Genomic DNA, 16,365 nt, shown 5'->3' with positions numbered 1-16,365 from the left:
CTGACGAAAGCCAACTTTGCTTTGGCCCCATTGGGTCTGTTGACCTGTCAGCGGCACCCACACTCACTCCCTTGGCTCTACGTCTTCGGACAGCTTCGTCGGGCTTCGAGAATCTTTGGGCCGCGCGGACTGAGAGGTATGAGGTGTTGCGCCGCTTGATACGAAGCTCATCCATCCAGCTCAGAACGTGGACACAGCAGCTCGTGTGATGTTTGTGTGCAGTCTGGCCGGCTGTCAAATTAAGCGACAGTCACGAGTCCCGAGTGCGCGACTCCAGCTGAGCACAGGCGGAGGGAAGCGGCTCTTGGCGCATACCTACACACCCGTACACGCATGCGCGTTACCATTTGTGACTCGTGACTGTGCATATGCCGGGGCACAAACCCCTGCCGAAGTCCGACCCCTCCGTTGGTCTAGCTGCTCTAACGGCGAGTCCCCATATTTGCTTACCCCTTGCCAAGAACGCTTGGCTTTGCGAGAACGACTGAGGACAGAGTTGCGAGTCTAGCAAAATTCTGCTTCTGCAACGACCAGATGGCAACTCACGTGAACACCATCTCTCAACACACTTTGAGCCTTGAGTCAAAGTTCTCGAACGCTAGAGCTGATCGTATGGGTAAAATACTTCTGGCTAAGCAAAGAGTTGTAACAATCGATACAGGCCCAAGATCGCTGCCTGTACTTCGATTGCGCCTTTACGAGAATCATGAATACATTCAATTCTCAGGGCAATACACGACCCAATCACCACCATGCGTTCGCATCCAATCAAGAATCCCACCTTGTGGGGGTGGGTATCATTGTATGCATCCATCGGGCGGGTTCAGCTCGCTCAGCCGCGACTTTTGAAGCGGATCCATTCACCCGTGCGCTCGTAAGTCGACACGCTCTGATCAAACTCGATGGATATGCCAAGCCGAACTTGATTCACTCCCGCTGTTGCATGTCTAAGACCTCTTCTGCGCTCTCCCCGGCAGTCACGAGTAGCGTCCAGCTTCACGGATGGTCGAGATGGCAGACTTACCCAGGTGCGTGAGGTCAGAGAGTCTTGGCCGACACGCGCATGTCATCTCAGCATCGGTTTGTCTTGGCAGGTCCCGCGTTCATGCAGCTTCTGCCGCTTCGTTCCGGGGCGAAATCACAATGGTGAATCAAGGACTGCTGCTGATCTCGCGATTGATGAGCCTGTTGATGATGATCAGGTATACCCATGAAGGCTGCTGTCAAATGAAGGTAGTGGCACTCAAAGCCTCATCAATTGTGTGTCTGTCACCGCTCATCCAAGGTGGCCAAGCAGGTCGCAGTCTTGGGTCTGCCGTGCGGGTGTTTAGTTTATGAGAGACTCGCCAGCTTGCCTTGTGTCGGCGCTCAAGCATGTCGCTCAGCTTGTCTCGACGGATCAGGGGCAGGGCCGCAGGACAGATCCCGCCCCGCTTAGTCTGCATTGTTCCCGTAGCGTACAGAAGATCGCTCTTGCATGAATGGCCTGCACTCAAAATTAAGCGGAACTCCGCCTCACCGCCTTAGGTCAAAAGTGCCAAACTCGCTTCCGGCATGCCGTTCCACATTCTCGATGCTTGATCCAGATTCGCTGCTCATCCAAGGCTCCCGCTCTCACGCGGATCACCTGCCATCGCTTGGCAGTGCCGAGGCAGCCACCTCTATGGCTCTGCGCAGACACTCATCAGAATCTTCGTCCTCGCCGAACCTCACTGGTTTTTTACATACCATCACCTCTTCCACCCCCAACGCCTTTCTGCTCTGCTCGCAACGTGATCGCCGCCACGCCTGCTGGTTGCATTACGGCGCTGTCGACTCTGAAGCTCTTTCGCTGCTAACACTGGTCTTCGGCTGTCCAGCAAAGTGATCGGATCCGACATCCGTTGGCCATTCTCGATCCAATCCCTTCGACATGCGCTTCACTTCGTTCACCGCGCTGGCTGCAATTGCCGCGTTGTGCATTTTGCCTCACCTAGCGGCGGCGCTGGACCAAATTTCTAGGTGAGTCTGTGGCCATGCGATTCAAGTGTCAGGTCGCAGTTCAATGATGCTAAAGTTTCCAGCGCCACGCCTCGCAAGACGTGGCAAGTACCTCGTCAATCCCGCAGGCCAGCGATTCTCGATCAAAGGCATTGCCTACCAGGAATCGGTGGCGACCGAAGTCGCTGAGGGCACGACTTACCCCGAGCCTACAAGCTTCGTCGACCCTCTCGCACTATCAGATGCCTGTCGAAGGGATGTTCCGAATCTCCGCAATCTCGGTGTCAACGTCGCAAGAGTGTTCAGCGTTAATGCCTCGCTCAATCACGACGACTGTATGCGCGAATTCAGTCAAGCAAACATCTACGTCATCCTGGACATGGCTCTGCCCGGAAACGCATCCATCAATCGAGCTGATCCAGTGAGTTCAGCCGGCAATTGAGATTGAGTCACGAAGGGCACGGCAGGCGGATGGAGGCAAGCTAAACATGCCATCTTGCCTTCAGGTATGGGACACTTCGTTGCTCCAGCAATTCACATCTGTGGTAGACGCCTTCGCCAAGTACGACAATGTTCTCGCCTACAACGTGGCAAATGAAGTGGTGACAGCCAACAACAACACGGATGCGCTGCCATTCGTACGAGCCGCTGTTCGAGACGTCAAAGCTTACTTGCGCGGTCGCGACCTCAATACCCTCGTGACATACACTTCGGCAGACGGACCCGATGGCGCGCAGGGTCGTCGTCTCCTGCAAGCTCGCTACCTGACCTGTGGCGATGAGGCAGATACGATCGATTTGTACGGCCTCAACAGCTATGCTTGGTGCGGCGAAAGCAATTATCAAGCTTCGGGCTACGCCACGCTGGCCGAGGACTTCGGGTCTCTCCCAGTGCCCGCATACCTGTCGGAGTTTGGCTGCGCGCAGGGAGGTTCAGCAAATAGGCCTTGGACTGAGGTCGCCGCCATCTACTCGCCGCCTTTCAGTGACGTCTTCTCTGGAGCTGTGAGTGGGTCGCAATTGCAGGCAGACCCTCGGCTTTGTGGGGAGTCATGGTCAAGGAAAGCGCACGCTAACGAACTTGATTCCGCACCACAGGCCGCATTCCAATACTTCCCGCTCAATGCCAGTGCCGGCGGACTTGACTACGGTCTGACGGACATCAACAATGGACAGGTCACCCTTCGAGCCGACTGGGACAGGCTTCGCGCGCAATTTGCCAATGCGACCACGCCAGGCATCCCCTCACCCTTGCCAGCGACCTCCGCTGACTGTCCTGCTCAGTCCGATGCGCTACTTGCCAGCTCGCAACTCCCTCCCACGCCCAATGCTGCACTGTGTGCATGCATGCAAGCTAATGTCTGGGAGTGCCAACCTCGGCCTGCGACGGTCAATGATCTGCCGCTTCTGGGCGAGACTGTCGGAGCTGCGTGCTCCCTGCTCGATCAAAACGATGCGCCAGTCTCTTGCTCGGCCGCTCTGGATGGTAACGGCGCGACAGGCACCTATGGCAATTGGAGCCAATGCAATGCCCAGCAGCGCTTGAGCTGGGCAATGTCCGAGTACTACGGTCTGTTCCGCAACAGCTCCGACTCGTGCAGCTTCTCCAACAATGCGGCTCTGGTGCCGAGCATCTCTGCTTCTGCTGTACAAGACGGATCCGCCCAGGCTCAGTGCATCTCATCCAACGGAGGAGCCGTTGCGCGCGTTTTTGATCCTCCTCCCACTGGATCCAGCAGTGGAGGAGGTGGCAGCGGCGGTGGATCCGGCGGCTCTAGTAGCGGATCAGGAAACGACAACTCTGGTGCGGTCATGCATCTGCACCCAGTCTATATCCTTGCCTCGGCCTGTGTGGCTCTTGCGCTCGCCTCTGCCATCTAGTCCGAGTTGGCTGAGTTGCATTCCGTTCGAGAATACGTCTCGATGTAGGACTTTGGAAGCTTTCGTCCTTGTACCATTTTATCAGACAATTGCATCCACGATTTCGTGTGCCGTAGATTCGCTTCAGCGTCTCGCCTTGCCCAACTTCACTCTGCTCTCGTTTCTCAGGGACAAAGAAGGAAAAGGTCGACTTGGAAGCGTGTCACCGATTGAGGATTTGCGCCTGAAATGTAAGGTAGACCACGGGCTAGCTGGGACCTGGTCGATCCGCCATAGCCGCGGTAGCCCCCATCGTCTCCTAAGGATGACGCACGAGTCCCGGTGTGTCTGGCGCAAGGAACTCGCCACTCAGAGTACGCGTTAACGGATCGTCCTGGCATGCTCGCGTTTGCGCGTGCGCGTGGCAGTCCCCGTACTCGATGTGATTTCACGATCCACGATTGCGACAGGGGCAATAGGGAGGGGCAAATTGTGAATGTCGATGTCCGCTTTTGATCGAGCAGCATGAAATTTCGTGTCTTGTGGCGAGGAGGAGGTCGCGCGTCCCATGCATCGCTTTTCCCCACAATCTGGGATGCACCTCGCGCATCCTGCCCCTTGCAGCAATTTGGCGATCCGGAGGCAGCGCATGGGAAGGCAGGACCGGAGCGCTAAAGTTTCATCAGAAGGCAAGTCCGAGCGCAAAGGAGAAGCGGCGAATGCCTTTGCTTAATGATCTCATCAAGGTGCAAGAGGAAGCATGGCGATCATGATTCAAATTCTGCGTGGGCAAGGCGGGCTCCGCGCAGAGCGGAAGCATTCACGGTTGGGTAGGTGCAGTGTGCTGTCCCTTGGCTTTACTACAGCGTCGTCGCGGTCAGCGAACGCACGGAGTTCGTTGGCTTGCTACAGTCATGAGTGCCAGTAAATCGCGCTCTGTAACATGAATCGAGGGGCTCAGCTGGGCCAGGAGTCGAGTCAAAGTGAAGACGAGATATGTAGATAGTCGTGAATAGGTGGCCCGAGTCCCTCGGAGCCTCAGCGCTCCGCATCTGACTTCTGCTGGCCATGCAGGTGACCGATATCTCTTGTGACCCCTGACTGCCACTGCCGCTATAGACAGCTATAGCTCCCTCCCGAGGGGCTCGTGCGCTCATTATAAAGACTGATGAACAACTTTCTGCTGGCTTAGTAGCGCATATGATTCAGAATCGGACTGATGAATGCACATCCCTGACTCAGGGCTGGGACCCAAGAGCAGACGCATGCAATCGCTGGATGCTTTCAACAAGCCCGGCCGACCCTACATTCTCGACTCTCTTTCGAGCCGTTTGGCTCTGCAACGGTCAAGCAGCAAGGAAACGCAAGCGAAGCGATCGTCCCACAAGTGCTACAATCAGAAGTATGTGCTGCTTCTCGGGCCTCGCCGAGCTGCGCCTTGGTCCAACCCTCATCAGTCTCCCTGACCAGCGCGATAGCGCTACCACTAACGTGGCGTCAGATGCCGTGCTCAAGCCGAGCGAGCGAAGCCTTCGCTTAGAGTGAATCATGTAGTCGAAAGGTGTGTGCATTCAGATTCGTGATTTCAAGATTTGGTCTGTCTCGACCCGCTAGGCTCGCAGTCGTCCCGTCCCGTCCCGTCGAAGGGGAGGTACCTGAGGTGTAGCGCCCGCGCCACATCACCCCGTTGATAGCCCGGTCAGGCTGACCTCCGCGCATGGAGCATCGCAACAATAAAAGACGCACGCACGATTTGCCTCCGTCACAGCTCCTGATAAACCTCTCGGCTCGTGTCCTGGTCTGAACTCGTTCGAGACCCCAAGAGTCCAAATTGACCATGAATATCGCGGTTTGCACGCCGGCTTGTACGGCAGACGACATCGGTGGTGAGTCGCGATCGAGTCGGAACTGGGCCTGGGGCGGTGCCTAACTCACGGTTGTGAGTGAATCATCAGGTGCGATTGACTTGGCGTGATGAGCTCTTGAAAAGAGGGTACATTCACGATTCAAATCACCAGCAAGTTCGAATCTTGAATGAGGTGACTGCGTCATGATGATAGCAGTGGGGCACCGCTCGCTCACGCCCGTTGAGCAGCAGCAGCAGCAGCGGTGGGCCGACGAAGGGACCCCACTTTTGCCTTCCCAGGGTGTGACCCGCCGCACGCGAGCCATCAATCGATTGCACCTTTTTAGCGCAAGCCACATGAAATGGACAAGTGAATTCCATCAGCTCCTCGCTTTTACTCTGCTGCCGCGTTTCGCCGGACCCCTTCCTTTTGGCCGGGCAGCCGCAAGCAGCAGCAGCAACAACAGCTCCTTTTTGGTCTTTTGCGCTACTGCACCTGTGCTGCACACGCTGGGAAAGAAAGGCGCGCAGGAGCTGCAGTGCATCGTGCGCGTTCCTCTCGGCATGCGACGCTGGCAGCATCTGTTTGGGCGCATGAGCAGTCACGAAGTCAAGATTCGCGCCAACAGTGGATGTCGTGGCACTCACTGCTGTACGTGCATGCTGCCGCAAAAGGAGGAGAACCATGCACCATGCACATACCGCCTGGCGCGAGGCAACTTTGACTCACTGCTTTGACTGCTCCTTCTGCGTGAAGTGCGCTCATCAGGATTTAGCCCGGCCGTGCATGCCGTGAGGCACCATGCAGCAGCAAGCTAGGTGAGCGCGATTGTGCGTCTCGGTTCTCTGATTAGAGACGTCGACGGCTGTGCACAGCCAGATACAGAGCAAGACGGATTGATTGTCGAGGTGTACAACCCTCGACTCCCGTCCCAACGGGACGGGACAGGTGCCGTACCCAACCTCAGCTGGTATAGTACAGTCACGAGTCGATGTATAGCGAACGTCCACGTCCTTCTCACAGGCCTTTTGGATTCCCTTGTAGACTAGAGTAGTCAAGAGAGCTCCTTGGTCCGTGTTGGTCACTTTATATCGATCGCGAGCAGAATCTGTCCACATCTTCCATCAGTCCACAAATTATCATCAGGCCTCATCTTCACGACGTTGCGCAGACAATCACGATCGACCCCTTCAATTATCAGCCTGCGCAAGTCCTCTTCTGTATTCTATAACGTCCATCGCACAGACTAGTCTTGGTCCGCTTCCTATGCGTACCGCCTCGCCTAGCTCACAGCAGGAGGCAATAAAGGGCGCCTCATCTCATTCGTGAATCTGTTCAGCTTCCGAAACAAACGCGCGACCGCGGCGAGTCAGGACTTTGCGAAAACACGCGCGAATTATATAGCACCACACCTTGCCACTAGGCAGCAGATATACTGGGTCACGCACCGCGAGAGTCACAATTTTGTGGTGCATGCCTGCCAGGTTGGCCGAAGACCGCCAAAAACAGCTATATACGCAGCCGACGCCAGCAGCACCCGCACTCAGTCACTCGTCGGGACATTGCGCCATCGGATCATCAGCGCTCACCTGCGCTGCGTTGCTGTCAGGGTCAGTTTCGCTGGGAAGGAATCTCGTCGATCGCTTTGAGCTGTGCGAGAGCACGTACTCAGCAGCGACTGCTCAAGTAGCAGCTCGGTCAGGGTAGCAGCGCTAGCTAGCTACATCTCCCCCTCCATTGGGGTGGGCATCCCCTGGGTGTGTTTAAGGAGTTAGTCGAGGAGGTCAGTGCGTGTATCTGCACGCTGAGGCCTGCATCGCCCGACTGCGAAAACCCCGCACCCGCGACTGCTCATTTCACTTGACCTGCTGCTTAATTGGTCTTGCTAGGCCGCAGCTAGAGCCTGCGCATCGTCAGTGTGTCACCATCGCCGGCCGGTAAACTCGTCTCATATAGTCCTTTCAAGGTTGGCCTACCATATCGCTCGCTCGCGACGAGGGCAAGGGTGAGATCAAACACCCCCGCGGGCGCCCAACTTACCTTGCGCCCAACTCTTCGCCTGGCACCTGGCGCCTCATCAGCACATGGCAGTCTTCTGGTTCGTATGCTGCGCTCCAGACAAGCAACCTTCATCATCGTTGTTTCAACCATCTTGACACCAATCGCGCCCAGGGTGTCCTCCGATTGCCTCAAGTGCCGCTTTTAATCGTCACCACCTCTTCAACGGCTTACAACGCTGCTCAACCATCTCAACCTCGAGATCCTTGTGCTCCTTTCACACGTCGCTCAACACCATGGCAGCAGTATCACTACACCCTGTAGCTTCTCGTGGCGGAGAGCAGTCAGCAACCGTCGTCTCGCTTCAACTGGGTGTCCCTAGCGCCGGCGATGAGAATCGACCGTCAGACCACTCAATCGCCGATGATGCTCAGCCTTCGTCTACATCCGCTGAGCCTCTCGCCCTTCCGACCGTCGATGAAGCGCACGAATGGGGCCTTCAGCATCGGGATCTCAGTCTATATCCAGTGCTAGATGAGCTCTGTCTCGAACAAGAGCGCAACGAGGGCTCATCAATCTCGGGGCCCTCTGCTCGTCCGGGCCACACTAGTCGTGAATGCGCTGATCGCACCTCCATTCGCGCATTGAGCGCTTCGCAGCTCGCATCCCTCCACGATGCTTACGTCCACCTCGATGTGCCCCATCACGTCGTCTTTCCCTTCCTGCACGGTGTTGACGGCAACAACGCTGCGCAAAACGCATTCTTTGGCGCACCTCCCAGTGGTCAGCCGACTCCAAACTACCGTGGGTTGACTATCATTCGAGCGGACATGCCTACACCGGAACAGGCCAAAGCGATGCAGCGCAGGCGCGCGTCTTCTTCTGCTTCTGGATTGGCACTGCGTCGCGCTTCCGGCCGTCCTCGCTCTGGCTCAATGGGCGTGCTGACGATGAGTGTCGGACACGAGAGTCCCGACGAGACTAGTCCATGCGGTAGCGCTTCAAGTAGCAACAATAGCAGCGACGACGGTATTTCGGATCGAAACGCGCCTTCTGCGGCAAATCGCACCCAGCTCGGCCATTCTGGCTCCAGTACGTCAGTTTCGTCGTCGCTGATCTCCTCGGACATGTCTTCGCTGTTCTCAACTGCTGCAGAAAGCGACGAGGGCTCGGAAATGACAAGCGCGAGCATTGCCTGGCCGCCTTCTGATGGACCATGTCAATCAGTCTCTGCCACTCAGCACGCCAAATTCGATTCCACCTCACCGCCATGGGAGTCGAGCACCGCTGGTCCAGGCAAGCAGCGTCCTTTGCAAGAATATTCGCCTCAACCAATACACAGTTGGCTGAACGCTTCCGTCCTGCCGAGCCAGGTGATTGTGCCGCCGTCTCACTCGCATGCAGAAGACCAGGACGAGGACCTCGCTCGCTTCGTCGAGCCAAAGCAAGCGCCAGGTGTCAGCCTCCGCAATTTCCGCATACAGTGCGCCAGATACGCCACCATCTCCGACATCGCCGTGTATTGTCCGGCTGGCCTGCATGACGGTGTACTTCAATTAGCAAGGTGGATACGAGACGCCCAGGAGCAAATGTACGAGGAACGCATGATACTCGGACTCGGTAGCTTGAAGTACAACGTCTTTGTCGTGACTGGTAAGTGTCGCCATCGAATCTCATCGAGAGGCTGCTCCTAATAACGCCTCGTGTCTTCGCTCTCAGACCCCTTTCTAGCCTTTGAGCGCTCTCACCAACACCTGGTGGCAGTGGACAGTAAAGGGATTCGACGGCATCACGTCGAGTTCAGTGAGCGCGAGCGCGAAGAGATGCAGCGCCTTACAGCAGCAAGCGAAATTGACGATCACGTCTGGGTGAGCTCCACAGTCGCTGTATATCTTGCACTCTTTCGCTCATGAGGCTTACCATACCTTCACATCACTTCGGGTCAACGCCACAGATGGGCTCCACCGCCGACGTTCCCCTGCCCAAGCCCGAAAATGCAGGGCCGTATCAGCTTGACGGAGTCGACCATGCTGGAAGAAGACCGCAGGAGTCGAATCCCCTAGGCTTTGCAGTGTGCATCGAAGCGCATGACGGCGCAGAGATCCCACAACCGACAAAGTTGAGCTACGCATCGCACCTTCTCGACAGCATGGAAGCTACCGCTGCATTCGAACACGACAGCAAGCAAGCTCTCCGCGATCTCGAAGAGGACGATGCGCTCGAAGCACCCGCTCCTGCTGCCGAGCGACCTTCAGTCTCTCTTGGTCCCTCTGGCTGGACGCCGAGTGCCATCAGTCGCATTTGCAGAAGTGGTGGACGTCGCATGCTATCTCCAAGCAAAGACGGCTTTGGTCACGACAGGTCGTCGAGTCCACAGCCCACTACACCCAGCAATATGCAACTGTTCATAGCTCCGGATAACGTCATCCATCTGGAGCTACCGTCGTCAAAGACGAGCTTCGAGTCTGGCGCCCAAGGCAGAGGCCTTGAATGCGCCGTGGAGGGAATCTTGAACCTGTGCGCTTGGATCAAGAGGCAAGCTCAGCCTCACGACAAGCAGTGGCCGACTAGTCATGTGCCAAACGGCTCGACTTTTGTGCATGGAGCACTCCGTGGGCACGGCTCGCGCACCTCCAGTGGTGCTCATCCCTCTCTTATGCAGTCGACAACGCAGCAGCTTCCTCGACGCGTTTTGCTCCACTGTGGAGATGGATACACCGAAACGTCCATTCTTGCACTCGCCTACCTCATGTATGCGCGCGAGCTGTCCCTGCCAGATGCGTACCTCGATCTGCAGCAGCGCTGTGGACGCTCCTTCTTCGTCTACGGTCGCGACCTGCCTTTCCTGAAGCTGATCGAAGACCGCATCGTCGCACAACGCGACTCCATACGCAGACAACGAGAGGAGCGCGATCGCGAGATGATGAACCGATCCACTTCACCGTCCATTCGTTCGCCAAAGGGCAGGCATGCATTCAGTTGGGGACTCGCTCACGATGAAAGCGGGCCTAAGAGATCGGCGAATGGCTCACGCCGAGGTAGCAGCAATCGTCGTGATTCCTCCAATGCAGGCGCAGACGACGGCCACTCGGGCAGCGCCGTAGAGCAGAGCGTCTGGGCGCGTGGGCTGGCTGCAGCCTCTGGCTTCGTGTCCAGTTCTCATGCTGCAGCCAGCGTTCGCAAAGCGCCCTCGACTCCTTCACTTAGCCCTCAATCTCCTTCGCCGGAAGTACGCAACCGCACGCCAACACCACGGTCTCCCAGCACTCCACGAAGCCCTGAGAAGCACGCTCGTCACTCGAACAATTCGCGAACGCCAGCTGCAGCACCCTCGGTCGACCATCGCTGGTTCTACGACGGTCGCTTCGAGGGTTCTTTCCCTTCTCGCATCCTTCCCTTTCTCTACCTAGGCAATCTGAACCACGCCCTCAACCCCTCCATGCTGCACGCCCTCGGTATCACTCATGTGGTGTCCGTAGGCGAAACGGCGCTGAATCCACCGTGGGCAGAGGTTAACGCGACCGTCGACGATCGTGGCACATCTATGGGAGCGGCGATGCCTTCTTTACCTGAGCAGCAAAACTCACTTTGGCACGAAGAGCGCGCTGGTCGCATTTCGGTCTTGGATCTCAAGAATGTCTCGGATGATGGGATTGATCCGCTCCGATCAGCCATGCGCGAAGCAGTCGAGTACATTGAAAGTGCCAGGAGATCTGGAGGCGCAGTCCTTGTGCACTGCCGCGTTGGAGTCAGTCGCAGCTCTACAATCGTCTTGGCGTACGTCATGGCACACCTGGATCTGAATTTGGTGGAATCCTACTTGCTGGTGCGCTCGAGGCGCCTCAACATCTTGATCCAGCCCCACCTCTTGTTCTTTTGGGAGCTGCGCGGCTGGGAGACCTACTTGGCCCGACAGAAAGCGAAAAGGATCGCACTTCTATCGCGCAGCAAAGGCAATTCGCCTGAAGAGCCCATTGATCCGCGCCTACTTGATTCGCTCTCCAAGATCGAATTTGACACTGCAAACTCGCCAATGATGGGCAAAGATGAGCATTCTCAGGCAGCGAGGGGTGACTCTGAGGTCCATCCCGCGGTGCGCGATGCTTTCGATCTGGATGTCGATCTTGCAGCAGGTGCCGGAAGCATTCACCACAACCCCGAAGGCATCAACCCTCAGACGGCCGCTGTCATGCCATTCGGAGCCGGCAGTCCGAGCGGCATCCCGGCTACTGCTCTACGGCTCACATGGGGCTACTTGTGCCACGAAATCACCTATCTCAATGAACGCTATTTCATCTAAAGCAAAGCCGACAGCTGCTCGACCGTCTCGATGAAGGTTGCTGCGAGCCTTGGCCGCTTCGAGTTTCTCTTTCCAGTTCCAACTTGCTACACTCATCTCCAAGCACAGCTTCATATCCAACACCGATGACTGCTCCTGCCATTTGTGACTCGGCTCCTTCGCCTGCAGAGACCGGGTCACGAGACATAGACGTCCCTTTTTCATGACACTTTCCCCTCATCCACACTTGCACCAAGCTCGTCCAGTCGTCACCCATCGTCCCACTTCTCATTGAATATCGATTACCGTGACCTCATTCTCGCTGCATACTTCTCTTTACTTGAATACGAGTCATCCGCTTTTCCTATCCGCGCATCCACTGTATCTCACCCCTCTCTTCTTGGTGCAATCATCAGCCGACGTTAAAAGCGCGAAAAGTCCATGGTGGATGTTTGGTTTGTAAAAGTGCCGCAAGAGACTGATTCGACCCACGCTGACGCGCGAGGTATGTGTTGAGCTCGCGATGCCGTTGCTTGTGCTGCGAGTCGATCATTCCTGGTCTTGTGGAAGTTGAGTTCTTCGAAACTCGACCGCAGACCAGGAAGCGAATAGCAGAGAGCAGGACTTCAAAGCCCATGCAGAAGTACCGCCCCGCACATCGAGCACCTCTTGCCAGCGGTGAACCAGCACGAGTCACGAGTGGCGGGTGCGCAGGTGGGTGGGCGTCCGCCTCCACATGTACTGTACGGTATTGCGAGCGCGTGTTCCTGGCCAGTCAGTCGATCAACCCTTACGCACAAACCTCAGCAGCTGAACCCTGGCATCCGCCTGCATCATCGCCCACCGACCGCTGCTTTGTGGCAGCGACCTTGCAAGCAGACGCTACTTTCAGCACCACATAGACGCGACGTCGGACATCTATCCCACCCAGTCTGTACGATCGCAGATCTAGAGTCGACACCAACGAGAAGCAGACATGGCCCCCCCTTCGCTGCGCATCTCGATCGGGTGCAGCGTGGACGATTTGAAAGTGTACAATGTAAACAGCGAAGAAGCAGCGCTCATCTCGACGGACAAGTTTCAAGGTCGAGTCGTCGTCAGGATCAAGGAATTTACGGGAGAGGTGCCGCCGGGAAAAGAGAGGATCGCTCATACGGAGTATTTTGACGAGGGGGTGGGCAAGGGAAATACGTGGAGCATTCAATTGCAAGGTGAGCAAGCCATTCGCTCGACGTGCTGGTCGAGCCAGAGGGGGAGAGAAAAGGTGGGCTGAGACCCTCTGATGATCCCTTGAAGGGCGCTTTTTGAAGGACGTGAATGCAAACGACTTGGTGTGGGGCAATCAAGTGAGTGCGAGTCGTCGCATTTGGAGTGATCTTGGCCCCTTCTGACCAGTTTGATGGCCACTTGCGAACAAGTTCGAGAAGCCCATCCGGGTGAGTGGAGAGTTGGAGCAGCTGTCTGGAAGCGGAGAGCAAGATTTAACGAAGCGCTGTTCATTGCGACCCCGGGCTTTCAGGACATTCTGCCATGGGGCACGTCGGTCGCTCTGAATGCGCTTGGGTACATTGATCCGAACCTGAAGCACGACATCTATGCTGACAGACCGTGGGCTTTCAGGTGAGAGATTGGCCAGCAAGAACATGAGTGCCGCACATGGAGTGCTTGCTCCAGAGCGCTCATCTGTTGCTCATCTTGCCCGTCAAACAGCCCTCTCATCGCGACCATGACGCGCGTCAACGTAGCTCGCGTTCCAGCAGCAGCGGAAGCCAAGACGGCCGAAGATGCCTTCAAGTCAGAAGATTGGCCCCCCTTTCCTCAAGGAGCAGTCAAGGGGGGTGATGGAAGCTACGTGCACGACGATACTTCGGCCCTCTTACTCAAAGAAGGCTCTGAAGAGATTGATCCCCAACTGGAAGAAGACGGCGTGGCCGATTTATCCACCGTCAGATCACTCAAGGGAGGCAGAGGTGGAAATGAGCATGCTCATCAGAGGAGAGCTCAATTTTGGAAAGAGCACGTTAGGGAGAGAGTCTTGATTGGTCGCAAAGATCTCGTCACAACCACCACGTTCGACAATGGCTTCATCGATTTCAACAGTGAGCAGCAGCCAGGGAGATCAACACGCTGCCCTCTTTGAGTGTGGGCCTTTGCTCACCTCCACATTGCATCTTGCATAGCCTTGCGTTTGGAATTGCCCTACACGAACGGTATGGGCTTCGATCGTGAGTACTGCGGTCGGAATGCGGAAAAGTACGAGCTGATAGCAGATGGGCCCTTTTCTTCCCGATTCGCAATCAGTGAAAAAGTATTGGGATGGACAGCCGGTGCGCTTCTACTGTAAGTGGCGCTTGAGCCCCGAAGACCTTGTCTGTCAATCCCAGCTGCGTCGAGCGTCTGACGTGCAAGCCCAACTTCCGACTCCGCAGGCAAAGATAAATCCGACGACACCGTCTTCTTTGTGGTCGAGTTTACAATCAATGAGCTCAAGACGTAGAATCCCGCACCATTCCCACACTTCGCGACCTACTTGCACAAGGTTGCCCGCGCATGTAGATGGCAGTAGAACGTCTGTCCTCGAGGGCCTGCTCTTCAGCTTGCACACAATCGTGTCTTGACCGCGGATCTGAATGCGGTATGCTATTGATGAAGGGACTTAAAGTACATCTGCGCCGGAGCTTCGACACGGTGGAGCAACTGTGCCGGATCAAAGCGGTCCATACAATTCATTGAGCGTCGTCGCTGATCCTTGCGTTGGCGATTTGTCTATTGTGCAAAGCGTCGCGCAGGGCCTTCTCTGTGCCGTGGTCCTCTGGCAATGTAGTTCTCGGGATCAATCGCTTGGCAAAGTTTCCCTTTGACAACCTGACTACGCTGTTGCCTCCCTTTCCGCGCATGACTGGTGGTTCCCAATCCTCTTCCACCAATCTTCTTTGACCCGCTCTCCTTTTCATTCCACGCATAGGTTTGATGGCCGTTTCACCGAATGGCCCATTTTTACCTAGCGCCTTGATCTTGTCTTCGTCCACCCTGTACTGACCTTCTACTTGCTCGGTAGCTACTAGCCTGGCCAAGTGGCTGGATGCGCTCGTCACCAGTTCCTTGAGCGCATTCGGGTTGAATTGAGTCACCTTTCTCGCATTTTGACGCGTGAGGATAGAAAACCTTTCGTCGTCCACAAGCCTCTCCTCAGAGCCTGGAGCGACAAGTGTGGGCTTGCCCTTCGACCCGTCAAGCTTGAAAGCCTCGAGCGCTTCGCGTGCCAACGACCTCGCCGTCACTTCTAGCCTGACATCTGATGCGCCATCCACAAATTCCAGAAGAGCTGTCGGAGCATTGTCGCCAAAGCGATTGCCATTGAGGTGTAGTCTCGTATATCCGCCTGGTCTGTCCCTAAACCTCTCGGCCAAGGACTGCAACTTGGGCCACGAAGGCTGCAAAGGATTGGGCTACATCGAGGCAGCGTGGAGATGCAGGTGAGGTGTGTCAGCGCGAATCGAAAGCGCAAACGCCAGCTTTCAAAAGGATGAATCCGCCTTTGCTGCGGTCCTTCCTCAGCCCTGACTCCGGCTCCCCTGCCCTCCTCCTTCTGTGCTTCCACGTTTCTCCCATCTTACGCGCGATAGCTCAGCAATGTAAATTTGGCAATTTGGGGTTTGTCCTCCAGTGCTCACTCGAAAGGAGCATCGGTTCAGGTCTGTGAAATGATTTTCATCTTCGCTTTTCCCTCCAAAGGTTTCGTATTGATCCCTCAACTCGCACAGCACACCTAAGCACCCTTGCCAGAAGGAACTCACATACAAGTAAGCTCTAGCTCTGATACCTTGGGATGAATGACCAAGGTTCGCCTTTTTTGCCTTGGTGATGAGCTTTTCGGCTTCTCTTTGCGCTTCTTTCGCCTTGGCCACTGTAGTCTGAATCCTCTCGTGAGCCACTAGCGAGGTGACCAGATTGCGCAAGAGGGATTGTCTGTGCGAAGCTGCGAGGTTAAGGGGTTTGGGGCATCGCATCAGGCTCAAATTGTGCTCGAGAAGCAACGGCAGGCAGCGCCAATGAAAGCTGAAGTTGGGCTCAAGGAAGCATCGCATCTTCTTATTCGACTCACAGGTCCGACTGAGCTTGCGGAAAGCAAGACCCTTCATCTTGATTGCCGAGGCTGCGAGAGGGAAAAGGGTACTTTGGCGGAAGGATGAGAATGTGCCGTGTGCTTCCAGTGCAGCTCAAGCCGGTTAGCATGGCACGTAGGCAAGCAGACAGGATTTGGGTCGTGAATCGTGTCAAAGGAAGCTGCCGCTTTGATGGCTTCGGCGGTGACACCTACTGACTGGTACGGGTGTGAAGATCGCAACCTTGGAGCAACATGCAGATGCAGCAGATGCAGTTCAAAAGGAGCGAGAAGCCT

General features: G+C 56.0%; 4 protein-coding genes across 4 annotated transcripts; 3 read left to right on the top strand and 1 right to left on the bottom strand.

The window, feature by feature from the left end:
* The first annotated feature begins 1,529 nt into the window (after positions 1-1,529).
* IE81DRAFT_324127 (hypothetical protein) lies at positions 1,530-4,092 on the top strand. The gene is made up of 4 exons (XM_025514151.1): positions 1,530-2,001; positions 2,080-2,401; positions 2,487-2,984; positions 3,078-4,092. The coding sequence occupies exons 1-4, from the start codon at positions 1,913-1,915 to the stop codon at positions 3,858-3,860; spliced, it is 1,692 nt and encodes a 563-aa protein (XP_025368951.1). The 5' UTR covers positions 1,530-1,912; the 3' UTR covers positions 3,861-4,092.
* Positions 4,093-7,980: 3,888 nt separating this feature from the next.
* IE81DRAFT_347978 (hypothetical protein) lies at positions 7,981-11,984 on the top strand (the record flags this gene model as incomplete). The annotated part of the gene is made up of 3 exons (XM_025516209.1): positions 7,981-9,337; positions 9,404-9,552; positions 9,639-11,984. The coding sequence occupies 3 exons, from the start codon at positions 7,981-7,983 to the stop codon at positions 11,982-11,984; spliced, it is 3,852 nt and encodes a 1,283-aa protein (XP_025368950.1).
* Positions 11,985-12,816: 832 nt separating this feature from the next.
* IE81DRAFT_324124 (DUF1769-domain-containing protein) lies at positions 12,817-14,625 on the top strand. Its single transcript, XM_025514150.1, has 8 exons — positions 12,817-13,174; positions 13,260-13,309; positions 13,382-13,399; positions 13,483-13,583; positions 13,674-14,062; positions 14,144-14,188; positions 14,265-14,303; positions 14,393-14,625. The coding sequence occupies exons 1-8, from the start codon at positions 12,940-12,942 to the stop codon at positions 14,458-14,460; spliced, it is 945 nt and encodes a 314-aa protein (XP_025368949.1). The 5' UTR covers positions 12,817-12,939; the 3' UTR covers positions 14,461-14,625.
* IE81DRAFT_324121 (ribosomal protein L17) lies at positions 14,475-16,327 on the bottom strand. Its single transcript, XM_025514149.1, has 3 exons — positions 16,069-16,327; positions 15,761-15,942; positions 14,475-15,412 (listed from the first exon to the last, which is right to left on the bottom strand). The coding sequence occupies exons 1-3, from the start codon at positions 16,103-16,105 to the stop codon at positions 14,690-14,692; spliced, it is 942 nt and encodes a 313-aa protein (XP_025368948.1). The 5' UTR covers positions 16,106-16,327; the 3' UTR covers positions 14,475-14,689.
* Positions 16,328-16,365: the final 38 nt, after the last annotated feature.

Source organism: Ceraceosorus guamensis (genome assembly GCF_003144195.1).
Source record: "Ceraceosorus guamensis strain MCA 4658 unplaced genomic scaffold IE81scaffold_37, whole genome shotgun sequence".
In the NCBI taxonomy this organism is placed as follows: Eukaryota; Fungi; Basidiomycota; class Exobasidiomycetes; order Ceraceosorales; family Ceraceosoraceae; genus Ceraceosorus; species Ceraceosorus guamensis.
The sequence above is the reverse complement of the archived record's forward strand: the minus strand, read 5'-3'. Positions and strand labels throughout refer to the sequence as shown.